This window comes from Mustela putorius, unplaced genomic scaffold, assembly GCF_011764305.1.
Source record: "Mustela putorius furo isolate JIRA1106 unplaced genomic scaffold, ASM1176430v1.1 tig00003834_pilon_pilon_pilon, whole genome shotgun sequence".
Taxonomy (NCBI): Eukaryota; Metazoa; Chordata; class Mammalia; order Carnivora; family Mustelidae; genus Mustela; species Mustela putorius.
Genome location: NW_025421987.1, coordinates 126,442,707 through 126,466,194, shown reverse-complemented (window position 1 = coordinate 126,466,194; position 23,488 = coordinate 126,442,707). Strand labels below are relative to the sequence as shown.

General features: G+C 48.1%; 2 protein-coding genes across 5 annotated transcripts in view; one reads left to right on the top strand and one right to left on the bottom strand.

Moving 5' to 3' along the window:
- CMTM6 (CKLF like MARVEL transmembrane domain containing 6) overlaps positions 1-23,488 on the top strand; it is a 50,373-nt gene that overhangs the window by 18,321 nt on the left and 8,564 nt on the right. The window contains exon 4 of one of the 3 annotated variants that reach the window (XM_004754295.3): positions 796-3,687. The exons of the other annotated variants lie outside the window; for them this stretch is intronic. Within the exon in view, the coding sequence (XP_004754352.1) occupies positions 796-933 (138 nt within the window). The 3' untranslated portion in view covers positions 934-3,687. Of the gene's footprint in view, positions 1-795; positions 3,688-23,488 lie in introns of those variants that run through there. 3 annotated transcript variants of the gene reach the window in all.
- CMTM7 (CKLF like MARVEL transmembrane domain containing 7) overlaps positions 15,792-23,488 on the bottom strand; it is a 57,353-nt gene continuing 49,656 nt past the window's right edge. The window contains exons 3-5 of one of the 2 annotated variants that reach the window (XM_004754300.3): positions 22,384-22,482; positions 19,494-19,575; positions 15,792-16,419 (exon numbers count right to left, since the gene is read on the bottom strand). In XM_004754300.3, coding sequence (XP_004754357.1) covers positions 16,406-16,419; positions 19,494-19,575; positions 22,384-22,482 — 195 coding nt within the window. In that variant the 3' untranslated portion in view covers positions 15,792-16,405. The remainder of the gene's footprint in view (positions 16,420-19,493; positions 19,576-22,383; positions 22,483-23,488) is intronic. The other variant, XM_045089006.1, reaches the window with a different exon arrangement.

Below are 23,488 nucleotides of genomic sequence, written 5' to 3'. Positions count from 1 at the left end.
ACAGTGTGACAGTTAACTGGAAAATGGTTTTTAGGTAATGTAACCTAGACGTATCTTAAAAATAGAGTTTCTGTTGATCAGACACTGGATAGTGATTACTTCTTGCCATTTTCACCTGTGCTCAGCTCCCTACTCACATAGTTCGCTTCCCTCCTCTGGGGTCAGGCTAACCATGGCTAATAATCTTGTGTTTTGTATCATTTTATAGGATTTTGTTTTTCCTCTGTTAAACTTAGTATCATAGGTTGGCACCCCACACGTACACATGCACATGTAAGACAGGACATCTCTATTTTGCGAAACTTCAACTAATAGCCATTATTCTAGAATTTCTTTTTATAACATCTGTCTTTTTGATGCCCTTAAAAATTCCTTTATTACTAGGATTAAGAATAATGTGTATAAGATAGGGATGCCTGGGTGGCTCAGTTGGTTAGACATCTGCCTTCAGCTCAGGTCATGATCCTGGGGTCCTGGAATTGAGTCCTCTGTCAGGCTTCCTGCTTAGCAGGGAGTCTGCTTCTCCTTCTCCCTCTAACCCTCCCTCTACTAGTGCTCTCTATCCCTCCCTGCCCCAGCCTTGTTCTCACTCACTCTAGTGCTCTCTTCGCTGTGCATGCGTGTTCTTGGTCTCTCTCTCTCTCTCTGTGCACGCTCTCTTAAATCTTAAAAAGTAAATGTGGATAAAATTGGTGAATCGTCTTGTTTGTATAAAACACTCCCAGAGCCAAGTAGGAAATGGGAGATTATATTCCAAAATCTGTCACATAAACCCTTGCTCTTTCTTCACCTCAGGTGTTTGGATTTCTAGCAAGTATTATGTTCCTGTCTGACTTTGTCATTATGCTCTTCGAGAGACGACAGGAATCCCAGATGAGGAAACCAGAGGCTGCCAGGAGCGCAGGGGCCCTCACAGAACCACTTAATGCTTAAGGACTTTGGGGACCGGGTGTTACATAAGGTATTGACTGCGTGCCGCCTGAGCCCTGGCCGAAGCTCATCTAGAATTTGTGTAATTGTTAAACCACTTCTTTTGGAGACCAAGGGGAAGGGCAGGAAGGCAGTTTTATTAACTTTGGCCCATGTGTCAGTCACCGCAAATTAGGTCAGTGTTTGGGGGTTTAAAAAAAAATTTTCTTTTTAAATAACAGTTAAAACTTCTGTCACATGAAATGGTTCTGCTTTTTTGTTTTGAACGTGAGGACAGTTTCTTTAAATCTCATAGCTCAACTGATTCTAATTTATTCTGTCATTGTTAACTAGGCCTAGCTTTCAAATTAAGACTGTACAGCCAGCATAATTAAATTTATCCATTTAGAAATTGTTTTATTTTCAAATTAATTTGTTTAGCCAGGAGTTTTTTAGTTTTTTTTTGTTTGTTTGTTTTTTGTTGTTGTGGTGGGGTTTTTTTTTTTTTTTTTGATGATCAGATACAACTTAATGTATATTTAAGAGATCACTATTTAAAATATTGGACTAGGGTTTTTTTTTTCCCCCTTAAAAATGTAATACCCAGGCTTTACTGTATGTCAGTCTTAAAATTGTTTAACATTTTAGGATAATATTAACTCTTTCTGAGACCTTTTATAGCCTAATAGAAACTATATAGGAGGTGTTGGTATTTTGTATATATAAAAGCAACAACATCAGAAACCCCACGTTTATACTGCACTTTGGTGGTTGGTGATAAGCAAAAACAAAACAACCCCACCACCACCACCAAAAAAAGAACCAACAACCATTATAAAACACTTAGAAGAAATGGAAGGAACTCTCATGGCTAAGGACCAAAGATAAGGAAGATAGACTTTTTGCACCATACAGTGAAAGGAATTATAAAAACAGTCTTCAAGCACTTACCACTGTCTGAAGAGATAAGTTCACACTAGGAGTTCAGAATTGGTCCCTTCCCTTACTGGCATACGGTCATTTCTACCGAAGCCAGTACAGCTCTGGAAGTCCCAGTAAGTGTTTTCCTTGAAGGCTTCCCTCTTTAAGACCCCAGCCTTTGATTTTTCATCTATTCGAGATTCTCCTTATTCTGTCTTCTTATCCCCATGGTCCGTATGCTGCTTCATCATCTGACAGAGGTGAGTGTCTAGCTCTGACTCTTGCTTGATGGTGGTGGTCTTTAGGTGGTCCACAATTTGGGGCTCTTTTAATTGCATAGTATATGTAGCAGGATCTTTCGGGTTCTTGTTCCCACATTGGGCATTACTCTAACTTCTGTTTGGGGGAGCCCTTCTTAAGGAAGTGAGGATCTAGCAAATCCCGGCCTGGTGAATACTAATGATGGTGTAAGGCAGTAGTCAACCCATTCTCAAGAGACACTTCATAACTAGTTCTGATCATTTGGGAGAATTGTCTCTGCTGGCAGGCTGTCTTAGAGACCACCAGACAAGGCGCTCAAGATCAGACCTTTCTGACCAAGTGGTTCTCAGAATAGACCTGTCTTGTCCTCTTCTTGGATTTTTGACTCCGGACTCTAGAGTTCAGGCAGTGAGCCATGCAGCTGGTGTTCTTCAAGACTTTGGTGGAGGTCTCCTGGGCTAGTCGGCCTGGGTTTTCTATAGGAAGGAGTGGAATCATGTTTCCAGTGAGACAATTTAGTGGCCCTGCCCTTTTTAAATTTCTCATTTGTGTGTTAGTCAAGGTGGTGAATGTGGTGGTCAGAATTCATCATTATGGCCAGACACAGCCTCTACTCTGTCTTCACTGACTCAGGACCTTAGCCTTTTACCAGAGCGTGGGTGCCAGCTGGTGCTGATGGTGTAATCACCACTGCCTCCCTGGGAGGCAACGAAACCAATCACTGATGCTGTTGTTTTTCTGGGCATGGCATCCAAGAGAGGAGAAATAGCCTGGGTCTGGTCTGCAAGAATGAAGAGCAGTGCAAAGACAACCCACTTCTGGTCAGCAGGTTCTGGAATTTCCCATCTAACTGTACCACTGTCATTTGAAATACCATCTAGACCCAGCTGGGTTTCACAGCAAGTGGTCTGGGCTACCTCTGCCCCCCCATCCCCACGCACAGACTTAGTTGAGGTTGATGGACATGTCCCCGCCGGCCTCACACATGGAGCGCGTTGACATTGAGCTTCAGCTCTGCTTGCTCTGAGGCTTTGTTTCCATTTATTTGATTGGGGCACAAGTGGGCCTCATAGCTGCCACTTAATCCTTCCCTTTTCAGAAAGATCATATATTCACTAGTATTTTTGGTCACTCTAGAACTATTCTTCATAGTGGTGGTTATGGGACCCGTGACGGATTAGCCTCCCTCTTCTATAGAAGGAATGAGAGGAAAAAGACCATGTGGAAAATAAAAAGTTTTCAAGGAGAACTTGGGACCAAAACCCCTTCTATGTCCAAAACAGGGCACACTCAATAAACTGAAGTTTAACACAATTTTTTATTAACAGCCATATTAGACTTAATTTGTTATATTTTATACAAATAAACTGTTTAGAGTGGTTTTTAAAAATTATAAGGGAAATGAACATACAGTATAAAAATTTTATAATTGTACTTAAATTATGTTCTGTTTGGGGACTGGGAAATGTATTTTTACATTGTTTATGGCCAATTGCTTTTGTATTTATCAATTTAAATCCTGTGCGTCTTTTTTTTATCATCTCTCTCAATGTCAAATTTTTTAGTCTTTTTAAATAAATCCATTTTATTGTCTGACTCTGTAGTTGTTTCATTATTTCAGAATCCTGATGCTCAAGGTGTCTGGGTGGCTCAGTCAGTTAGGAGGCTGCCTTCAGTTCAGGCCCTGATCCCAGAGTCCTGGGATCCAGCCTAACATCGGGTTCCCTGCTCAGTGGGGAGTCTGCTTCTCCCTTTGAGTTCCCCCACCCCTGCTCTCCCTCTCTCTCTCTCCCCGCCCCCCCACCTCAAATAAATAAATAAAATCTTTCAGGAAAAAAAAAAAGGAAGCCTGATGCTGAGATGAGACCTTTCTCCAGAGTTCTAGGAATTGGCTCCAAAAATGTGGTAAGTCCCTGTGTAGGACACTGAACTGTGGGTCCACCCAGGTATGGGGCACAGGCAGAAAAGAAACAAGCCCTCTTCCTACCTAGGGGCTGCTCCTCTTGTTGCCAAGACAGAACACACCTTCAAACAGTATTTTTAGGGAGCCATAGAGGAATGTTACGGAGTGAACACCTTGAAATACTTGTAAAGAAGCACATTGGGGCTCTCCCATCCCATTTCTCGATGTGGCTAAACAGTGCTAAAAACAAAATAGGCACATTCTTTTTCAGACAGTCCAGTGACTGGGAACGTGTGAAACAACTAGGCTGGTTCTGATAAAGCTACAACTATTTGTATCATTTGCAGAATTCCTGCCTCCAGTCTGGACAAAAAGAACAAGATCTTTATAGTCATCGAGAACTCACTGGAATTTGTACATTCTTCAGAGTTTTGTGTTTTGTTTTGATAAAGAACAATGTGTATTGATGTGCAGTCAATGGCGAGGAGCAGAAAACCCAATTTAAACAGGTCTTAACCAGTTCATAAGGTCTTAAACAGTTCATACCTTTCATAAGAAGCCTGGGTGAGGTGGTTCTGTGATGGTCAGAGTTTGGTGGCTCAGTGGTACTATGAAGCGCCAAGACTCTCTCTGTGTTTTTCTGCCCATCCATCTTCTGCTGTGAGTTTTTATCCTTAGGATTAACCATCTTTGGTGTAGCAAGATGGAGGCAACATGTCCAGACATCACCCACTTGCACGACTATATCCAAAGGCCCGAAGAGAAGAGATTGTGTATTTCTCTGTTCCTAAGGAGTTCCTTCTTCCCAGAAGCCGCTCAGTAGACTTCACCTACTTGTCTTTTACTAGAAGACTTTAAATGCCTCTTTTTAAATCACTTACGTGCAGAATGGCATTACTGAAGAAATGGCCTAAAGTAGTCCAAATTCCTCTCCTTAGGTGGGAACACCCTTTGGAGCATAGTCTTCTGTTACTGGAACAGATTGGTTTTATAGCCGGAGAAGGGCTACTGTCCTGGGATTCAACAGTGTCTGTCAAAGGCCAGTTGAGGATCGGGCCCCAGCTAAGGGAAATAATATTCCCATTAAGAAAGTTTCACAGGCCTGACTACCCCCAAAACAATGTGTCATAGAAAAACTAATGATTTTGATGTTTAAATTATAATTGTATAAGTAATGGTACCATAAAAAATTGGTTTAATAAAATAAGGAAAATACTGTTCTTTTCCTGAGATCTTTGCATTTGGCTACTGTTAATTATTGAAATATGTCAAGCACTAGAAGTACAAAAGATCATATCCTGTTGTAGACACCACCCAGCTTTAGAGCCCAACTTTTTACCAGATTTTCTTGAAAGGGCCTTATTTAAAACAGAAAATGAAGTTTCTCTTGTGAAGTACCACCACCTCGAATTTTGCTCTTTTTACTTTTCCAAAGGCAAACACTACCTTGAATTTGGTGGCTGTTTTTCCTGCTTTGTGGTCTGTGCTCTGTATAGAGATGTACCCATAAGCAATGTACAGCATGGTATCTAGGCTGTATTTATCCTTTTACAGATGGCTTTCTTCAATTCTGAAATTCATCTGATACATGCAGCTCTAACTCATTCACTTTAACTACTACTTGGTATTCCATTGAACAGATATGCCACAATTTACTTACCTCTCCTCTGTGGATAGAAGACTTCTGGTGTGGTTTGTTTTTGACCGTTTCAACTTCTGGTGTGGTTTGCAGTGAACATATTGGAGCATCTCATGCACGTGTACAAGAGTTATATATAGAGTGTGTACTTAGAAATAAAACTGTTAGGTCACAGGGTGGGTGCAATTCCAACAAGGCGAAATATTTCCAAATGGTCTCCAAAGTGGAGACTTCTCAGCAGTGTACAGGGGTGTTTGTTTCCTTATTCTTGTCTTGCACTAGTTTTAGTTTGGCTGAAGAGGTGGTCTCTCATTTGATTGTATACTCTCCTTTCTGCTGGTGAGCCTGATCATCTTCTCATTTGGTTGTTGACCTTTATGGCTTCCCCACATCAAAGGTGGTTCATTCATATCCTTTGCCTTTCTTTCTTTCTTTCTTTCTTTCTTTCTTTCTTTTTTTTTTTTTTTAAGATTTTATCCATTTATTTGACAGAGATCACAAGCCGGCAGAGAGGCAGGTGGAGAGAGATGGGGAAGCAGGCTCCATGCTGAGCAGAGAGCCAGACAAGGGGCTCGATCCCAGGACCCTAGGATCATGACCTGAGCCGAAGGCAGAGGCTTTAACCCACTGAGCCACCCAGGCGCCCCTCCTTTGCCTTTCTTTCACATTGAAGTCGTTTTTGGGTTTTGGTTTTGTTTTTTTTTTTAACTCATTTGAGAACTCTTGACATGTTATAGATGTTATACTTTGTTAGTAATAAGCCTTGGAAATAAATCTCAAAGTCTATATATTTTAACTTTGTGTCTTTGCTTATTGATTCTTGCTACCTCAAGGTGAGAGATGTTCTCTGCTTTCTAAGATGTTTAAAGATTTGCATTTTAGGGGCACCTGGGAGGCTCAGTGGGTTAAGCAACTGCCTTCGGCTCGGGTCATGATCTCAGGGTCCTGGGATTGAACCCCACATCAGGCTCTCTGCTCAGTGGGGAGCCTGCTTCCCATCACCCCCGCCCTGTCTGCCTGCTTGTGCGCTCTCTCTCTCTCTCAAATAAATAAAATCTTAAAGATTTTCATTTTATATTTAGTACTTGAATGTACCTTGGTTTCTGTGTACGGTGTGAGTACCACATGCCATCTGATTTCTCGTGTTAGCAAGTGACTCTTTCCTTCTCTAAGAGACAGTGTTCCCTCTGTCATTTACAAGGTTTATGTATCTGTGTGGGTCCAGGGCTGGCTTTCTTGGGCTATTTTTCTGTACCTGATAAAGTGTTAATATCTAATAGGACAAGATTAAAATTGTTCTATTCTTGGCACCTTTTAAAAAAGATTTTATTTTCTTATTAGAGAGCATGAGGGGTTGGGTGGGGGCAGAGGGAGAGGGAGAAGCAGGATCCCCACTGAGCAGGGAGCCCAATGTGAAGCTTGATCCCGGGACCCCAGGATCATGACTTGAGATGCTTAACCAACTGAGCCATCCAGGTGCCCCTGTTTTAAAGGCTTTTAAAAAATACTTACAGGTGGGGCGCCTGGGTGGCTCAGTGGGTTAAAGCCTCTGCCTTCGGCTCAGGTCACGGTCCCAGGGTCCTGGGATCGAGCCCCACATCTGGCTCTCTGCTCGGCGGGGAACCTGCTTCCTCCTCTCTCTCTGCCTGCCTCTCTGCCTACTTGTAATCTGTCTGTCAAATAAATAAATAAAATCCTTAAAAAAAAATACAGGTTTGCAGTAACATTGAGAGAAAGGTTACAGAGGTATTTTATTGTATAAAATTTTAAGCTAGGTTTGACAAGTTCTATAAAAATCCCTCATTATTTTTTTCTTGGAACTGCAGTGAATTTGTAGATTAATTTGGGGGGAAATGATTTATGATAAACTTCATCACAAACCTAGAATCTCCACTGATTTGGATCTTTATTGTTTTTCAGTCAAGTCTCATGGTTTTCTTCATGAAGGTCCCAGCACATCTTTTGTCAGATGTGTCCTAGGTACTTGATTTCTGCAGGTTTCCAGAATGGGATCTTTATTTTAAAAATTACGTATTCTCCAGGCGCTTGGGTGGCTCAGTGGGTTAAGGCCTCTGCCTTCAGCTCAGTCATGATCTCAGGGTCCTGGGATCGAGTCCCACATCAAGCTCTCTGCTCAGCAAGGGGCCTGCTTCCCTTCCTCTCTCTCTGCCTGCCTCTCTGCCTACTTGTGATCTCTCTCTGTCAAATAAATAAATAAAATCTTTTTAAAAAATAATAAAAAATAAAAATTACATATTCTGATTAGAATAGTGGAATGGGATTCTGATAGATTGTTATCCAGCATTGTTGCTGGCATCTCTTGTTACCTCTGAGAATTTGTGGCTTCTTGTAGGATGTCTGATATCCTGGATTTATTTGTGTCTTTGTGGCATTTTAAAAAATATTTTATTTATTTGAGAGAGCGAGAGAGAATGAGAGAGAGCATGAGTGGGGGAGGGGAAAAGGAAGAGGGAGAAGCAGACTCCCCTCTGAGCTGGGAGCCCAATGTGGGGCTTGATCCCGGGACCCTGAGATCATGACCTGAGCTGAAGGCAGTTGTTTAACCAACTGAGCCACCCAGGCATCCCTGTCCTTCCGTCCTTTAACCTGTTCCTCTCCCTTCTCATGTTTCCTCTAAACTAAAAGATCACTCTAAAGGCTTGCTTAAAATCAGATTAGTCTTTTTCTTTTGTCAAGGTTTTCTTGTGGGTGATGGTGTGGACTTTACCAGGCTCTCAATCAAGCCTGCACTCACTGTACCCTTCATGGTTGGGGGCCTGACATTGATCCCATCAACTTTATTCGTTCAAAGTTTCCATCCCTTGACCTTTCTCTACATCTGTTATCAGAAGTTGCAAAATGGTGACTATCACTCCTGCCACGTTTATTAGCTAAAATTCTTCAGTAATGCTCTTCACACTTGTAGCACGCATATCTGACGTTCTAAACAACGTCAGATATTAACAACGGTCATCGGTACTCCTCCTCCCCTCCTGAACCAGTACAAAGACCTTAGAAGTGATGCCCATCAGTCCTTCCTGTCTAGTGCACTGTCATGGCCTAGCAGTTTTTACTTCATCCTGTTTTAACACCTCCCTCGCCTCCCCTGTGTTCATCTCAGTGCTTTTCTCTAGATGTGGTTGCTTCACGTAACCATGGGTATAACATAAACATTGTGCCTGTAATTACGGGGTGGGGGGCACACTCACTGGATTATGTCGTCACTACTCCAGGCCTGGGTGGCCCAAACACCCGAACATACAGCTAAGCCGTCAGTGACAGCCCAGGAGCCAGCATATGGATGTTGTTCACTGGATCTCAGGGAGATGCACTCTGGCTAGAAGTCCCATGAGTTCAGCCCATTGCACAGGTTGTCCACGGCTATGGGCCGTGACCCGCCTATAGCGTTGCACAGGACCTGCTTGCCTTGGCGGTGGGTGGGCTGTTTCATCACGGATTCTTGCCAGCTGGCTTATTTGCTAGGTGGGACCTTCCTTACACTAGCAGTTCATTAGGGCAAACACCTCTTAGTGAAGACGGTTAAAAGCTCAGGGTCTGGCCCTTCATCAGAAGATCTATTTTCTTCTCAGGAAAGGACTTTCTGGTTCTTGTCCCATCTGGAATCTAGCTCAGAGGTGCCAGATGAGAATGTCAAGTTGGAAATGGTTTGGTTTAGGGCCCTGGATGCTAGCGATTGCCTCACGGCAGCAAGAGAAAACCCTCAACTTCCAGGGCTCACAGGCTCACAGGCCCAGAATCCCAGGAGTTTCCATTCCCAGAGGCCAGTCAGCTGTGCGATCCATCAGACACCGGTAGTTCCTTGACGTCTGAGGGACACAGAGGCTTTAGGGTATGGCATTACCTGAATCACCCCTAAGATTTCCTTGTTGGGGCCCTCCCTCAAACAGGCCTATATGCTGACTTGGGGCGGAGGCTGTAGGAATATCCCCAGGCTTGAGACGTACTGTCTCCAATAGCTAATATGCAAAGCAGCCAGTTTTGGTGCAGGGCCACTTCTTTTGTGGTTGGTGGCTACTACAAAATTCCTTTTTTTTTTTTTTAAGATTTTTCTCATTTATTCACAAGAGCCAGAGGGAGAAGCAGGCTCCCCGCTGAGCAAGGAGCCCAACTTGGGACTCAATCCTAGAAACCGTGGGATCATGACCTTAGCCAAAGGCAGACGTTTAACTGACTCAGCCACCCAGGTCCAGTTTGTCCTAACTTGATTGTGAAACAGCTCCATGAGCTGTGATACAGCTTCCAAGATGATCACTTGAAAGGCAGGTCACTTGGATTTCGTCCTCATTTAGGGCCCATCCGGCTTTCAGCAGCTGGGCTTGGGTGGCATGTAATGCAGCAAGAGCAGTTTTCTCTGTGGAGCCTTTATGGAAATGCATAACCACAGGGAGTTCACATCATTCTAGCAGTGTCCCATGCACAGAGGCTCTGTCACCGGAGAATTTGGAGCAACCCAAGTGTACTGCTGGGTGCTGTGGGGGGAAGGCACATTCCCCCACTCCATGCCCCTGCCCCCACCCCTAAGGAGATCTGAAAATCAAGTATTAGCAATGCCGGCAATGGCTGCAAACCAAGAGCCAGGTATGATAGGTAGCAACCCATTCATTCACTATGATTATGTCACATACTGTGGAAATGGACAGGACCGTGTTCTTTAAGCTTCCACGGTCTGGCTTCCATTGAAGCCACCTTCCATTGGCTGGCCTGGGTGTCCCATTGAAAGGAAGCTCGGAAGCTTCACACAGCACCCCTGGCTATATGAAACCTTGTGCGAGAAGACAGTGTACTTTTTCTTCTTCCAGGAAAAGGCACAAAGTTTTCCATCATCATGCTTGGCAAGCTATATGGGTAAACACCGTTCTGGGCTCAGCCTCTGACTGACCCTTAGATGAGCTACCAACAGAGGTCGCCATGAGTGTGTCCTATGAGCAGGTTCTTGCAAAAGAGCCCCGAGCAGAGTCCAGACCAAAAAACAAAGTGCCCCACAAAACCACAAAACTACAGCCAGTATCTAATAAGTTGAGGAATATTTGGGGCTTCCTGCAGAGTGGGGTACAACCTGGAGACCCCATCCCATACCTGATTCTTGTCCCTCCTTGTCCCATGGCTAATCAGTGCAGTCGGATTGGGATCAGCTCAGATTGAGGTCTTTGCTCTACAGGAGCTGTGAAATCCGCCCCAGGTTTTCACTTCTGTTGGCCTGTGCACCCTCACAGTCCCCAGCCAGTCCTACTTCGCCTGGCCTTCTCATTCTGTCTTCCCTTGACTCTTAATCATAAAACAATGGACATGTGCAAAGCTTCCCCCACCCCTCCCTCAACCCCCGGGGGCTGCTTTTTTTCCCTGGCGCTCAGTGGCCTCATTACCCAGGATTTTTATTTCATAGGAAATCCACATCTTGTTCAAATGATTTGCCTGTTTGAGAATTTTGGTGGCGTTCTGCCCCGCCCACCCCAAGGCCTTCCTGGTCTTTCTCTCCAGATCCCTGGCCATTCACCTCTTGCCAGGGCTCTGTTTTTCATTGTTAGGCCACTTGCACCCAAGTGAATGATGAGAAGCACTGCACAGTGCTTTGACCATTGGAGTTCTTTCCCCTCACCTTGTCTTCCAAGGCCACACCGGAGTAAGGCTATTCATGCCGCCCCCTCGTAATTCCTGCTTGTGCCCACATATCCAGCCCAATGAACGAACCACCCCATGTTGGCAGGAGTGAAGCTGGGAAGGAGAGAGCCAGCAGAAGGATGCCTTACCGAGCTGGCCGCCCCTATGTGATTCTTGCCTTGGTCCCACCGAACTGTCTTGGAGAAGTGATCTTGGAGAAGTGATGTAAAACCTGTCTCAGAAGTTTGTCCTTGTAAGGACCTGTTTTACTGTCCCTGCTCCCCTTCCCCCGGGGACTTAAAAACAAGTCCCAGAAACCAGCTCCAGGTGTTAAGGCCAAGAAAAACAAGGCTGTACCCACCTCGAGTCCAGCCCTGACATAAGTACAGCCATCTTGGCAAAGCAAAAGCTGGCACCTTGTACTGTAAGAGTGGGTTAGCAAAAGAATGGGCATCCTGAAGGCCGGGAAGCCATTTTACTGAGTATCCCTAACGGGCCAACACTGCATATACCACCAGGGCGGTTAGGTGATGGCGCCACAGGGAAAAAATGTTGAGGGAAAAAGTTAGTGCTTTACAACAGAAAGGTCATCTTTTCAATGGCTCAGTACCTCGAGGCCAAAGGTCGCCCTCCCCACCATAAAACTGTAGGAGGCTGAGGCAGAAGGAAATGTAATTAAGGTGAAAATTCTTCTAACCCTAAATCTCACTTAACTGCCAGGGTGACACCAGAGTGGCAAAAAGTTAAACAAAGTTAAACCGTCAAATTGGGGTGCAGGAGATGTATGTAGCTATGAGGAAGTGCCTTGAAAATGCTATATAAACCCCTGGCTTTGAGTGCTCGGGGTCCTTGTTGAAACCCACTGCGCCGGGTGGATACTTGAACCCCAGCTAGCTGGAAATAAACCTCGCTGTGTGACTTGCATTATTGAGAGTGTTCTCTAATTGAGGGGTGGTTGGCACCGTACCCTAACATCCTGGGAAAGGAGAACAGATGTATCCCCTGACACCTGCGCCCCAGCGGGTAGGGTAGGGTAGGCACTGTCCAGCACTTGCGGGTTATACATGTGTGGGTGCTGGCTGGGGTCCCTGGCAACGCCCACAGGAAAGCTCCCACATAAGAGTCCGGCAGGCATCAGTGGAGGTCTGGAGCACAGCTGTGTGCTTATGATGGCATGAAGTTGGTCACAGCCCTTGCAGGACTGGCACTGTGGCGATGGCTTGTATCAAGACATACGTGAGGCCCGGAGGATGTAAAGTGTTGCGTAAAGGAGGGAAAGGGGTGTCTGTTACTGTAACATAACAGTAAGAGAATGAAGTCCCAAAAGATTATAGAGGGCGTGGTGACCGTTTCATGTAATTACAAATAACTACTGTAGTTATATGCACTTTCTAGGCAATCCATATAACTGCAATAGAGCTACAGAATAAGTAAAGCAAAGACGTGAATGGAAGAGTCTGCAGGTTATGCTGGAAGGAGATGGGGAGGGGTGAGGAAACGGAAAGTTTTGCAGTCACAGTTCAAGGTTAAACGTTGCGCTGCGCCCCGCTGCCACAAGAGGGCGCGCGTTACTCGTTGAGGACGCGCCGGGCGGCCGCCTGCGGGGCCGCGGGGTTTTGTTTTCGTCAAAGGAAAGTTAGGGCCAGCTGCGAGAGGGGTGGCAGGGCACCAGCGGGGGCGCCTGCTGGCAGGGGACCTCGGGGAGGGCCCCCGCCCCACAGGTTTCGGGAGGAAGCAGGTGCCGGCCCGCGAAGCCCGGACGCGCGCCGGCCTCAGCCCTGACTTCCTGCTGCCCGGCACCCTCCTTCCCCGGACCCCGCAGGGGCGCAAACCGAGGGCCCGCGGGCTGCGCGAAGCCTCGGCACGGGTGTAGTTCGGCCCGAAGCGCGTCATTTTGAAAGTTCGTTTGGCAGCCTTTAGAACCCAGGAAATGTTTAGCCTGAAAATCCAGACTCGCACTTCTCTAGGGCACTTGGGGCTGCCGTCCCCTCCACGTGCACACCCCCTTCCCTGGGCAGTGCGGCCTTTCAGTTTGGGTCAGATGGGTATTCAGCGGGACCGTTATTCCGGCTGTTAGCGCCCCTCAGAACCGAGCCAAGGGGCGCACTCGATACCGCGGCATTTCCTTTTTTGCACAACTCAGCGTGGAGTTAACCCCGGTCTTTCTCGTTTGAGTAATCCTCATATACACGACGGTAAAACCCCAGCGAGCCGCCAGTCGCCTCATTCACCTTACAAGGTCCACAGGCTCCAGTTCCCCTCCCGGTGGCCTTCAAGAGGAGGCCCCTCGGGGTCCCCTTCCCCGGGCTGGGGCTGAGTGCTCTGGCCAGGGTCCCGGAGCCTGGCAGCTCCCTTCCTCTCAGGGGGTTGGGAATGTTGGGGTTTTTTTTTGTTTTGTTTTGTCTTTTAAACAGAAATCCCCCTTCTCAATCTAAACCATGTGGAAACTCCACTATATAAAACAGGAAATAGGCTATTAGTATAAATAACCGATTTATAGTAATATATACTGTAAGAACGGTACTAATATGAAAAGTCCCCAGTTTGGCATGTAAGACCTCTTCTCTGGATTCATTCCCCTGCTTTGTCTTGGCTGTGCAGGGACAGAGAAATTCTGGTTCCATCCAGAACACAGCAGGTTCGGAGACACTTGACTCACACACTTGGCATCTTCCTCCTTAAGGGCGCAAGGCCAGGGTCCCCTGAGGCTGCCCAAGGGGCGGCAGGAGGGTTGAGGGGTTCTAGTGTCAGTGTTTGTTACTGAGAACGGAGAGTGTGTGGTTTAAGGGGTTAACATTTTCTGCACATAAAATCAGACCTCCATGAGCCGCCTGAAGCACCCCTGAGGGCTCACAGAATTTTCAAAGTGCTGGTTGCTGTGGAGAGGGACCAAAGACCCTTGTGTTTCCATGACAACAAAGTTAGCTTTTCATGCTGGGGAGGTGGCCTGGGTGGGAGATGGTGGCACAGGGAATGGGCCAGCTCTGGGTCATCTGAGCATCCTGGCTGGAGGGCTGAACAGGTAAATGTGTCTGGAAGGGAAGCTTCTAGCACAAGGCTGCAAGCACAAGGAGTGTGTCAGGCCAGGACCTCCCTCGGGAGCACACTTGTTTCCTTCTCTGGGCCTGTCTGCAGACACCACAGCCAACTGTCTGTGGACGAAGCCAGCTGGCCTAGGCCAGCTCTACCCTGGCCATTCCTGAGGCCCCCTGGGCACGGTGGTCACAGGCCAGGCCCAGGAGAGGGCCAGATCTGGCCTCAAATCCCAGCCCTTTCACCAGCCTGGCTTCCCACTCAGCTTCCTCCCTGGGTCCCTGCTCCACTGCCCGTCTGTTCAGGGAAGGTGCGAGGCATTTTACTGTAGCCCAGAGCAGCCGGCTGGAGAGAACCACACCACATCTGTCTCAGAGGGCCTCTCCAAGCAAGTTTTTCTTGTGGGTGGCAGAGGCTTCCCCGAGAGAGAGCACCACCCTCCATCTTCCTCCCTCCCTCCCTCCTCAAGGCTTGTAAGGCAGGCCCAAGGAGGCTCTGCTTGCCAGGGAGCTGGCTTCCTATGGCAGAGGCTGTGGGCAGACCAGCTTCGGCCTTGTCTCCCAGTGCCCCCTCGAGCCACAGGTGCCAACATGCTTCTCTGGGGGCTCAGGTTGGCCTGACTCCCTGTCCTCCCTCCAGGGCCCAGTCTTCCCTCCTCTCGCATCTTTACTGCCCAGTGGGTCACTTCCCACTGGGAGCTGGGGAGCTGGTGGTGGAGTCTGGGTTACACATAGCACCACCCCTGGGCTGATCAGTCTCACACCCACATCCTGCAGCCTTGACTCTCCGGCACCGGTTAGCACATGGCACGGGCTATGCTATGCATGGGCTGGGTGGCATCCGGGGCTCTGTCTTCCTCCATGCCCCAGGTAGCTCTCCCAGCTGCTGAGGTGCCTAGACAGAAGGCCTTGTATTGCGTTTTTGTTTTTTAATTTTGGTAAAAGATACATAAAACTTACCAGTTTAACCATTTTTAGGGGTGCAGTAGCATCATGTTGTTGGGCAGCCGCCGCCACCATCCATCTCCAGAACATTTCATTCTTCCCAAATGGCACTGTGCCCATTAAACATGAACTCCCCGGTCCCTGCTCTCAGTCCCTGGCCACAATTCTTTCTGTCTCTGACTTGTAACTTCTCTAGGAACCTCCTGTAAATGGCATCAGACGGTTCTAGTCCTTAGATGTCTGCTTATTTCACTCAGTATCATGACTTTGAGGTTCTTCATGTTGTAGTATGTTCCAGAATCTCCTACCTTATTTTTTCTTTTTAAAGGGCTGCTTGCGTGGCTCTTGAATACTGCTTTCTGTTTGTGTGTGAACAGTACTGGCTTCCACCCTTCACCACCAATTTACTCTGAAAATATGCAAATCTGCCTCTGCTGTTCTCCTTCCCCGGGGAGGGGGTGGTGTGCACACACACGGGTGGGGCCCCCAGGCTTCCCCATGAGTTCTGTGGGCCCCATCACTCTACTCCTGGTTGACAGCCTCAGTTAATGAGAAATCCTTGTGCAATTGGCCAAGTCAATTATTTTATTACAAAACACACACACACCCCTACACAGACACACACACACACACACACATGCACACACACAAAACACACACAGACAAACACACAATGGGAATTAAGGCTGAGGCCCGAAAGGAGCCAGGATCTCTGATCTCGGGATAGGCTGACCGCAGACTGCTTCTGCAGATGTGCCTCACTTAAGAAAGAGGGTCTCTCCCAGAGGGACTTCCCAAGCTAGATAAATTAGGAGATGGCTTGGTTTCTATAAGGGGACTTAAGGCGGCTTCACTCCCCCTGAGGAATGTGAAGCAGAAGCAGATTTAGGCAGGCGTTTCCAGAAACCCCTCCCTCGTGAGTTAAGTGGGGTCATGGGTCCCTGAGGCGACAGGAGGGAGAGACCAGATCTCCCTGGAGGCTGGTCTTCATTCCCAGGCGGGGAGGACTATTCTCCAAGGACTGGAAAGAGGCTCAGCGTGGCTCTGGAGCCCAGGACACCCTCCTACGTGGATGGGGCTTTGGCACAGGAGCTCAGGGTCAGAAGCCCTTCATGGGGGCTGGCCCACTGACCCTCCTGTCTGCAGGGCCTCCAGCGGGGCCAGCCTGGGGTGGCGTCACACAGCTGCATCTTGGGAAGGAAATGACAAAGTTAGAGGGCTGGCAGGGCCCACAGAGAAGCCACACAGCAGGGGGCCGAGCCCAAGCTGGGCTCAGTGCACTTCCTCCCCCACCCAGCACCAACCGCCCTAGGAGTGATTTTAGTCTTTCTGAATACACTTCTTAAAGAGAAAAAAATTAGTAGTGCGGGGAGGATTTCCCTTCCTGCTACCCCTCTCCGCCTAGGCATATCCTCAGAGGGACTTGAACTGCTTTAGCTCCTTCTTTTGGTTCTTCCTTCCCCCCAAAAAAATTTTTTTAAGAATTTATTTATTTATGGGGCGCCTGGGTGGCTTACTGGGTTAAAGCCTCTGCCTTCAGCCCAGGTCATGATCCCAGGGTTCTGGGATCGAGCCCCGCATCGGGCTCTCTGCTCAGTGCAGAGCCTGCTTCTCTCTCTCTCTGCCTGCCTCTCTGCCTACTTGTGTTCTCTGTCAAATAAATAAATAAAATCTTTAAAAAAAAAAAAAAAAGAATGTATTTATTTATTTGACAGAGAGAGATCACAAGTAGGCAGAGAGGCAGGCAGAGAGAGAGAGGAGGAAGCAGGCTCCCCGCTGAGCAGAGAGCCCGATTCGGGACTCGATCCCAGGACTCTGGGATCATGACCTGAGCCGAAGGCAGTGGCTTAACCCAATGAGCCACCCAGGTGCCCCATTCCTTCCCAAACTTTAAGCCCTATGTTTCTGCCAGTATTTACACACGTATCACCTTCAGCTGTTACCTAGAAACACTCTTCTTTACTTTTCATCCTTCATTTTTCCTTAAACAGCTTAACGGAGATATACTCCAGGTACCATATAACCCACCCGTCTAAATTGTACACTTCTAAGTGTACACATATTCACAGGACGGCACCAGAACTCACTGTCACAATATGAAAATGTCTCGTCACTTCCAAGAGGCCCCCTGCCCATCTGCCATCCCGTCCCCTAGCCCCTGGTCACCCCCCACCCCATGCCCTCCCCGCCATCTACTTTCTGCCTCTTGGGATGAGTCTATTCAACACATTTCCCATCAATGGGATCCTACAGCCTGTGGTCTTTTGTGCCTGGGTCCCTGCCCTCAGCGTCCTGTTAACTTTTTGTCAGCAGCTTCTGGAAGGAAATGGAAGCTCTGATGAAATAAGCCCTCTGCGGGGCAGCTCAACCCCCAGACGGTACATGCTCTGCTATTTTGTAGTGTATTTTTTTTTTTAAGATTTATTTATTTATTTATTTGACAGAGATCACAAGTAGGCAGAGAGAGAGGAAGGGAAGCAGGCTCTCTGAGAAAGCCCTATGCGGGGCTCAATCCCAGGACCCTGGGATCATGACCTGAGCCGAAGGCAGAGGCTTTAACCCACTGAGCCGCCCAGGTGCCCTGCAGTGTATTCTTTTAAAGGAAAGAAGAACAGAGGAAGGAAGGCTGGAGTAGAGAAGGGAACTAATGAAAATTGTTGGCTCAAGTTCTCAGCAGTGTTACTTCTAGGAATGTATTCTAAAGAGAGTATCAGGGATGAGTATGGGGCTATATTTACAAGGATGTTCTTTACAACACTGCTTAGTAGCAAAGAGTTAAAAAAAACAACAAATGAAACATAATGACCCCAAGTAGGAGACAAACTATGACACAGACGTGCAGTGGGGTCAGTGCCACACCATGCAGCCATTAAAAGTGAGGGAGAAGAGGGGACTTGGCTGGCTCAGTCAGTGGAGCGTGTGACTCTTGATCTCAGGGTTGTGAGTTCGAGTCGCACGTTGGGTACAGAGGTCACTTAAAAATAAAATCTTGGGGGACGCCTGGGTGGCTCAGTTGGTTAAGCAGCTGCCTTCGGCTCAGGTCATGATCCCAGGATCCTGGGATCGAGTCCCACATCAGGCTCCTTGCTCGGCAGAGAGCCTGCTTCTCCCTCTGCCTCTGCCTGCCTTTCTGTCTGCCTGTGCTCGCTCGCTCTCTCTCCCTCTGTCTCTGACAAATAAAATCTTTTAAAAAATAAAAAATAAATAAATAAATAAAATAAAATCTTGGGGCACCTGGGTGGCTCAACGGGTTAATCCTCTGCCTTCGCTCAGGTCATGATCTCAGAGTCCTGGGATTGACCCTTGCACTGGGCGCTCTGCTCAGCAGGGAGCCTGCTCCCCCACCCCCGCCCCGCCTGCCTCTCTACCTACTTGTGATCTGTCAAAATCTAAACAAAAACGGGGTGCCTGGGTAGCTCAGTGAGTTAAAGCCTCTGCCTTCGGCTCAGGTCATGATCTCAGGGTCCTGGGATCGAGCACTGCATGGGGCTCTCTGCTCAGCAGGGAGCCTGCTTCCACTTCTCTTCTCTCTCTCTGCCTGCCTCTCTGCCTGCTTGTGATCTCTGTCAAATAAATAAAATCTTAAAAAAAAAAAAAAACTTAAAAAAAAAAACTAAAAAAATAAAATCTTAAAAGTGAATGAATGAATGAATTCATAAATAAACTCTTTAAAAAAAAAAAAACCATGTTGGAGATAAATCCTCAACCATGTGGGGAAAATGCCTGATAGGCAGTTAAGTAGGAGAACAAGAGCACGTTACAGTAACACAAGAAGTCTGATCCTTTAATAAAAGCAACATATATATCTATAGATCTTTATACCTATCTATGTATCTTTACATCCGCCCATCCATCCCTCCATCCAGAGAAAGGAAATACTGGAAGGACAGACACCCAGCAGCTGCTCTTCCTGGGTAATGTGATAACAGATGGTTTTCATGAAATTTTTTTTTCTTTATGTGCACTTTGTAAATTCTCTGCACTTCACTTTTGTCATTAGGAATGATTTAAAGAAAATGCTTCAGCATTAGAGGCGGACATGTGAGGGTATCCCGGGTGTGGAAATGAGGCAAGGGCAGAGGGTCTTGGGTTCCACCTTTCCAACTAGGCCCCATGCCTCCAGGCCTCCCCTTCAGTGGGGCCCTTCCCTGTTGTGGAGTTTGGTCAGCACTGTTGCTGACCGAACTCCACAACAGGCTGTCCTCCCGTTCCCCAGCAGAGGGAACTTTCAGAGATGGCCTGTGTTTGGACAAGCGGAACTCACCTGTTGACTGGGTCACACATGAGATCTTGTAGGACATCCAGATACTCGCCAGGCAGAGGAATGTGGCCACGAAACCAAAGATCTGCACAGGACAGGGAGGAAAGGAAGTTCCAAGGCCCAGGGCCAATCACTCAGGCTGTCCTTTATGTTTCTCATTCCTGTACCAGCTGTGGCCCAGAGGGAGCCTGGGGAATTGAGTGACTTGACACCTGGGCCTTGCTCAGGTGCAGGGCCGGTCCCCAGGCCTCCCCCAGCAGGGCCCTGGCTCAGGACTGGCCCTCAGGCTCTGGCCTCCACCTCCTGGCCCTCCTCACTCCAGGCAACTTCAGGGCCCACGTTCGGGTTTGTATTTACAACTGAGCTAAGGCCAAGACACTGCACAAGACAGTTACTGGGTTAGCGAAAGAGGAAAAGGTGGAACTGTACATTTCAGTTGGGGTTTTTACATTTCTAACGTTCAAATGGACTTTACTGATGGGGCAGGGTTGCATTTCATTCATAACGGCTTTCTGTTCCGTCTTGCTGTATAGCTGTGTACTAATAGTCAGAATCTGAGGCCTTGATACACGGTTTTATGTTTGCACATACTTCAACAATAGTAGACTAAAATCAGTTGAGGCAGCGCTCCTTCCCTTTCTGAGGCTCCCCGTTGTGCTGAAGTGGCTAACCTCGCTGACCTAGGAAAGCTGACCCAGCCCAGTCCAGCTTCATTTAAAGAGGAGGAACAGGGCCCCCAGAGAGGAAAAGGGCCTCAGGGCAAGTCTCCTCCGATGGTCCAGAGAGAAGCAGGTGCACCCTCTGGTGTCTGTCTGGCCCTTCGAAGCCTGAAGCCATTTCCTCACCTGTGAACACCTGCAGTAGCTCTAATTTACCGACCACCTACTCTGTGCCCATGTTCTAAGCCCATCAGGGGTGCTGTTCCCTTCTACTCATACCACTTTGCTAGGTGGAGGCTGCTGTTACTTCCCGTCTCCCTCATCTGCAGCTGAAGACATGGAGGGACCACAAGTCAACTCCTTTGCCCAGGGCCGCGAGCCAGTGAGGGCCGGACATGGGACGTGGGCCCTAGGAACCTGGCTCCAGAGCCTAGGTCGACTGTAGCCCGGGTGTTCCCGGACTCACCAATGGCTTCAGGCTGGTGACGTGGCCACAATGAGCTGATGTGCAGCAGGAAGAGCCCGGGAGCAGCCAGAGACCAAGGGCACAGTCTCCAAGGCCCTGGTTCGCTTTTCAAGCCCAGCTGCTGGTTTACAGAAGCAGCTGCCCCCTCTCCCCACCGGCCCACACCCGCCTTCCCCTCCCCCAGGCCCCTTTCCTTGGCTCCTTTTGTACCGATTGTCTACAGCACATAATTAGCCTACTGGAGCCTGTCCTGGCCCCTCATGGTCTGTTCTGCACAATTAGCACATGAGCTGCCATCCCAGGCTCCTACTGTCTGCACTGCATAATTGAACAGTTTACTATATCGCTACATCACGCTCTTCTGGATGACCATGCCTTGTTTGCTCATTGTTTCATGGGCCTTGACTTTGACTCTACACTGGATGACCCTTTTCTTATAAGCAAGGACTGTATCTTTTAATTTATTCTGGCTTCCCCATGGCCAAGGCTTTATCCTATTTACTAAGATGGTGTATGATAAATTGGGCTTACTGGGATTCCAGGGCTAACAAATGCGGTTGGGGCAACCTGAATCATAAAACCCAGCAGGAAACTCCCCATGCACCAGTCTCCTCTGTGTCTCCCCCAGCTGCCTGCCTGTCCTGGGGCGGGTGGGAAGCTGGGGTGGTACCCACCCCTCTCATTGGGGACTGGGGGGTGTGGGGTACTTAAGCCGATGAGTGTTCAGAGGCTTGGTGGCCCCCTCTATCAATGTGCTGCCTGTGCCCACCTTTGGAGGACAGACCCCACCCCTGAGTGGAATTCCAGGCATTTAACCCACTCCCAGCCCAAAGTCTGGAGACTTTTGCTAACATGTAAATGAAAGAGCGATTGTCCCATAAAGCTTTTCTTAAAATTCATTTAAAAAATTAAAGGTGCCTGGGTGGCTCAGTCAGTTAAGCATCCGATTGGATTCTGGCTCAGGTCATGACCTCAGAGTTGTGAGAGGGAGCCCCGTGCCGACATGGAGCCTGCTTAAGATTCTCTCTCTTCCTCTGCGCCTCCCCTGCCTTCACATGCACCTGCTCTCTCTCCCTCCCTCTCTAAAAAAAAAACCTCATTTAAAAAATTTAATCTGCTCAATAGTGAGGCAAATCAGGCCACCCAACTGTAACGGATTAGCTGAATCAGAAATCAGCTAACAGGAATCTATAAGCCTTTTAAAAATAAATACATATACACATACATACATATATTTGTGTCGGTGTGGTAAATAATGCTCCCACATTACTGTATTTTTGAACATTTCTATGCTTCTATTCAGACTACCAGATGGATTAGTTTTCACCTCTGAAAGGTCTAGGAGTGTTGTTTCTTGACCTGAATACTGTTACAAGTAAGGACCAGCAAAGCTAGGACTCATGGCAGGTATCACTGATGGATCACACGTGCTCTTCCCCTGGGCCCCAAAGAGGCCTTGGGATCTTTGCACAGCTCTGAGGCTGCCATCAACAAATGACCCGAATGGCCCCCTGATGTAAGAAGTGGCTGGCAGAGGGAGGGCCAGGCCACTGGGGCCATTTGAGTGTGCCAGGAACCCTGACCAGCCATCTGCTGAGACCCTTTGCTGTGGGCCCGGCTCTTTCGAGGCTGCTGTTAGCTAGGTGGGTTCTGATGAGTACTTTTCTGGGGAAGAAAGTCCCCAGGAAACAATCCCCTCACTGCCCATCAGGAAGAAAATGCTCTAGAAGTGAATTCATTCGTGAAGGTTCCCTGAGACCATCCTTACCGCTCCAGCTACCAGCCCGCTCTGGCTGTAACTCTTAGAGGCTGCCACAATGGAGGCGATCAGGAGGAGGAGGGTACCGATCAAATAGTGCAGAAGTTCCTGGGGACAAAAACAAAGCAAAGCAGTGGGTCGGGAGGTCTACTCCTGGCTCTCAGGGACAACTGGGCACAGAAGAGAGGAACAGAGGCGAGGGAGTAATATCACCTCTTCTCCTCATGGCATCCTGACAGGAGCAGTTAGCTCACAGGGAGCAGTCACGGAAGGCTGGCCACGATGAGGCCCCGCAAGACAGAAAAGGAGCTGGGCAGGCAGCCAGAGAGATGACAGAGAGAAAGGACACTTGTCGTGTGAGGAGAGATATCCACTAAGGTCTGCTCCACTCCTGAGAGCACTCTGTAGACAGTACCCTGACCTCCAGCCAAAGCTACTGAAAGCAAACAGCTTCTCACAACTCCCAGGCTATGGAGTTTAAAGGAAAATGCCAGCTCTGAGAAGCAAAGCCCCTTCAAGAGGTGTGTACCTCTCCCTGCTTCAGAGAAAGGTCTGGGCTAACGACATGCTGGCTTTGCTGGCTGCCTGGAGTGCCGCCCGCGCTGGGAACAGTTTTAGGTGTGGACTTGAGAAGCTGGTCCCCTCAGACTTAGAGTCAGAGCTAGGAGTGAGGTCAGGGGCCTTCTGTGAAGTGCTTGTGGGGCTGGGGAGAGCTGACTTTCTGGCCCCTAATAAGCCTCCTCGCTTTGTCCTCATTTCATCTTCTCTCTTCTCTGTTCTCCAGAAATCTGCCCTCAGGCCACACTGCTGAGGAGTGTGTTAGCTGGGCAGATTCCGCCTCTGCTTCCATCCATCTGCACCCCATTCACCCCCCGGGCTCAAAACGGCATCCCCACAGGCCATGGATGAGGCTGAACCTTGGTCATTCAGCAGCAGGGTAAGGCTTCCACCTTCTTCCTTCTTCCTCCCCATTAAAGACCAGATCAGAGGAGAACTGGGGCTTAGGGCCACAAGAGGACTCCCTCTGGATCTGGAGCATATTCATTTTTAGTTGTCTTCCATGAGGATCCAGAAATTAGTTATTCGCAAAGTTCTGCCCAGGGCAGGCACGTAT